General features: G+C 31.3%; 1 protein-coding gene across 1 annotated transcript; it reads left to right on the plus strand.

Annotated features, from left to right (window-relative positions):
* The first annotated feature begins 1,271 nt into the window (after window positions 1-1,271).
* On the plus strand, window positions 1,272-3,821 carry LOC113373492 (pair-rule protein odd-paired-like). The gene is given in 4 exon segments (XM_026613785.1): window positions 1,272-1,828; window positions 3,385-3,728; window positions 3,731-3,748; window positions 3,751-3,821. Coding segments are annotated over 4 exon segments (855 nt in total). The 5' UTR covers window positions 1,272-1,406.
* The last annotated feature ends 566 nt before the right edge of the window (window positions 3,822-4,387 follow it).

Genomic DNA, 4,387 nt, shown 5'->3' on the forward strand with positions numbered 1-4,387 from the left:
TCAAAACTCGATTTCGATTTTTTGCACTCTTTGTTTGAAATCTCCGAACGACCTTGTTTTGCCTTTGCCAAAAACTAATCAGCACATCTCTGTCAATAGGAATCGAAGTTTTTTGGATTATTCAAATCGGTTGATCCGTGCGCTCGAAAACGAGGACAAAAACTGTATCTATACATACATACACATACATCCATGTTTTTGGAGGTATGCCAAAAATTCAAAACCTCTGAAACGTGAAGATATGCAAAAATTTTTAATTTAGATTTTTAGACGATTACAATAACTTACCCTACGAAAGGAAAAAATAATTCAAATAATGTATTAGAATTTTTGGTTATTATTAAAGACTATAATAAACACAAATTCAATATATTATATCTACTCTAAAATAAACTAAAAAATAGTTCCACCAGTACCATGTTGTAATATGAAATTTTAATAATAATATTTTATCTTACAAATGTTATAAAAGTGGCAGTTGCAAACATTCATTCCAGTGATAATGAAAAATGTAATAATAATTTTAAAATGAATATTGTGATAGTAATAAAAATTATATGAATCACAAGCAGTTTACATCAGTTTAGTAAAATATTACTAATTTACCAATATTGATTATAAATTTTGTAATGGATACCACAACCGATAACTAACAATTCTCTATATACACAATAATTTCATTATTGACTCCTCAACAGAAATTTAGCTTGCATCACCTACTATTAAAATCACAACCTGCCACAATATCGTCCTAATAAAATCATCACATTTCCACCAAAATCGTGACTTGCAAACTAGGTTTCATCTAAAATTCATCTCTACCTGTAGTATTCCGATTGCATTTACCTGTCGAAATATCTACCTACCTACGTATTTTCATGGGGAACCGCCCATAGAGCTTTCATTGGCTCGGAGCACCGCCAATAACCACCAAGACCTCCCGTCTAATAGAGGCCTGGTGGTTCATGCGCCATGCGGAGGATGATGATTACTCAGTCGTACACGGAACGTTATGTAAGACGGGTGTATAAGTGAATTTCTTTTGAGTTTTTTTTAAAGGACCGAGGATATATGTGATACAGACATGGTTTGAGTTAGTTTAAAATATTAAAAAAATTGACAGTGTGTGACTTTGAATACAAATTTCATAATTAGGTGGTAGTAATTATGTACATTTTATGTAGTGTCAAAAGTACTTGGTGTAATTTATAAAAACAATTGGTGAAGTGTTGAAGTGAATCCAATATTTTTATGGACTATATTGCTATGGTATCGATAATTGATAGTATAAAAACATTTTTATATCAATTTTGACATCAACCGTGCAGTGATTTTTTAGTGTATCGTCAAATGTGTGTACAAATTTAATAATTTATATCTGACCATTATTACTATATCCTCTTACAATGAACGCCTTCGCCGATAGCAATAACCACTTAGCATCCTACGGTTTCAAAATGTCACCAGTCGGTCACGATGGCTTAAGCCCCGAACCAACTTTAGGACAAACTGGTACCCAATATGGACACCACCATTTCCCGAACCAAACCCACCATACGCACCAGCAACAACATTATAACCCTGCCAACTCTACTGGTGTTGGCAGCCCAGCGTACTCAGCTAGAGATTTTTTGTTGAGGAGAGAAGACGCCTTTGCTAGTCACCAGATTTCGAACCAGGAACCAGGATTGTTTTCTCAGTTGCACCATGAAGCACCGGCGTATATGCACCATGCTGGTTACCATCATCCGCATCATATAAATCAATATCCTTACCATAATGGACAGTCTGCCATTTCGGGATCGTCGTATCATGGGGCATTTTATAGGTAAAATAAGAAATATTTGGTAATAAATTGTTGTTTTATTGTTTTTACACATGTAACAAATAATAGATTTATTATCTTTTTATAATGACTTTTTATTAAACCGAGCGTTTAGTTTTCATATCAAACATTTCTTTTTAATTTTTTATTGGCCTCCGCTTTGCAGCATTTTTAACCACCTACATTACTCATATTATTTTTCATCATATTTCTATACATTCTTACATATATATCTTATACATTCTCATATATATATACTATCTCTTTATATCCTAATCTTCCATTCAATTTACTTTTTCAATTCTTATGTTCTTCTCATCTTCTAAACTTCTTTTTTTCTTCTTACTTCTAATACAATTTATCAAACATTTAGCAAGCTTAAATTGTAGCTAATTTAAGCTTGCTAAATTAAATAATTTGTGCAAATTTTTACATTTCATATAATTAAGATTAAAATCTAATGAAATTAATTTATTTAGCATGGTCTGATGCGCACCAAGTTCAAATTGAATAAATATAATTTAAACTAATAAAAACAACTTGATTTTTATAGTACATTCAGCATAAACTCATCAAAAATCTGGTATAATTTTCATTACAAGATTTTCATAAAGCAATTCTAAGCCCAGTAATAAACAAGAGCCATATGACTACTAGTTCAAAAAAATAATTAAATAATAAACAAAATGTAATAAACGATGAATATTCGTGAATATTCGGAAATTAATTTACATTTTGACAAAGGACTTATATATGCTTCGAGTAATGTTATAAATAGTTATGAAATACATTGATAATTGTAATAATATTATTAAATTTTAGCAATATTATTAATCATTATCTCATTTAAGTAATTCTCTATAAAAATCATACTACGAGCACTGTTAAGCCTTCTGCAATTAATGCAGAAATTAATAATATTTAATACTGTATCACATAATATATTTTAATTGCAGTAAACATTACATACATTTTTAAAATAACACCAAGTAGGATCTAGAAAGTACATTTATAACTAATTTATTTCTCATATTTTATTATAATTCAGTATTATATCTGTTTGCAATGTAATACAGTATAATATAGAATTATTTCAATCACATTGAGCTTATATTTTTTTACTATTATATATAACAATGTTAATTGATTATTAAGAATTGTAACTTATTACATTGATATTCGTGATGATATTACAAAATTGCAATATTATTAATCTATATCTCATTAAATAATTTTCTATAAAAAGCACGGTTAAGTTTTCGCAACTATTATATTTAATACTGTATCCACATAATGTTTTTAAATTGCAGTGAACATGACATGCATTTTTATAATATCAATTATAATCAATAAAGAACATATGTACTAATTTAATCCTCATATTTCATTATAATCCAGTACGATAATTGTATCATATTTGTGTGCAATGTAATACAGTATAATACAAAATAATTTCAGTCACATCGAGCTTATTTTTTACAAAACAATCTGGCGGATTATAAGAAATATATTAAAATATTGTTAATTGATTATTGAAAGTTTTTATTATTTTGTTTCAGGTATACACGCCAAAATCACGTAAGCGACGGCTTGCCCACCTCTGCATCTCCCAGCACCATGGGAATGCGCGGAGAGCTCTTGCGCTGTCTCTGGATAGATTCCGAAGCCATCGACGCGCCGACCCTGTCCACCCTCGACCCGGACCGATCCGGCACCGCCGTTTGCGGAAAAACTTTCCGGTCCATGCACGATATCGTTTCCCATTTGACGGTAGAACATGTCGGAGGTCCAGAACGGGCAGATCATTCTTGTCGATGGGCTGGTTGTTCCAGATCCGGCAGAGCTTTCAAAGCGAAGTACAAGCTGGTGAACCACATCAGGGTGCACACTGGCGAAAAACCGTTCCGTGCCCGTTTCCTGCTTGCGAAAAGTTTTTGCAAGGAGTGAAAACTTGAAAATGAAAATACATAAGAGGACACATACAGGTCAGTGGTAGTAAATTATCCGTTTTTTTCATATAACAAATGCAAAACAATATATACGTACGAACTGTTCCTAATTTTTCTTTTCGTTGATCTTACCTGTAGCGATGTCCCGAAATCTTTTCAAACAAATCCATTGTCAAAAGAAAGGTCATCTTAAATAAAAGCGTTTCATATTAATTTGACCGTTGTAAATCATTTTATTCATGTGGCCATAAACACCAAGCGCTGTTTAAAGTTCAATATGATTCAATAAAATTCAATAATATCTATTGTATCGAACAAATCGCACTCATTAATAACGCCCGAAGAGAACAACGTAAAATGTTGCCGTAAAATTAATAACAAAGTATTAAAGTTAATAATTTTATACTGTAGAGTAATTTTATTAATAAATGGCACTACGGTAGTACCGTTTATGGGTGTCATTTTTCTCGGTGAGCGCATATTTGTTAAGGATAAGTATGTGCCACGATATAAAAGCAGTGAGCACTTATTCTCGGACTTTTAATGACTGTAATTCCAGGTATTATTTTATTAACAGCGTTGCAGAATTATTAAGCTAAGATAATAATTTAAA

This window comes from Ctenocephalides felis, unplaced genomic scaffold, assembly GCF_003426905.1.
Source record: "Ctenocephalides felis isolate EL2017-DRISC unplaced genomic scaffold, ASM342690v1 CF-g0.4_SCAFFOLD_01604, whole genome shotgun sequence".
NCBI lineage: Eukaryota > Metazoa > Arthropoda > Insecta > Siphonaptera > Pulicidae > Ctenocephalides > Ctenocephalides felis.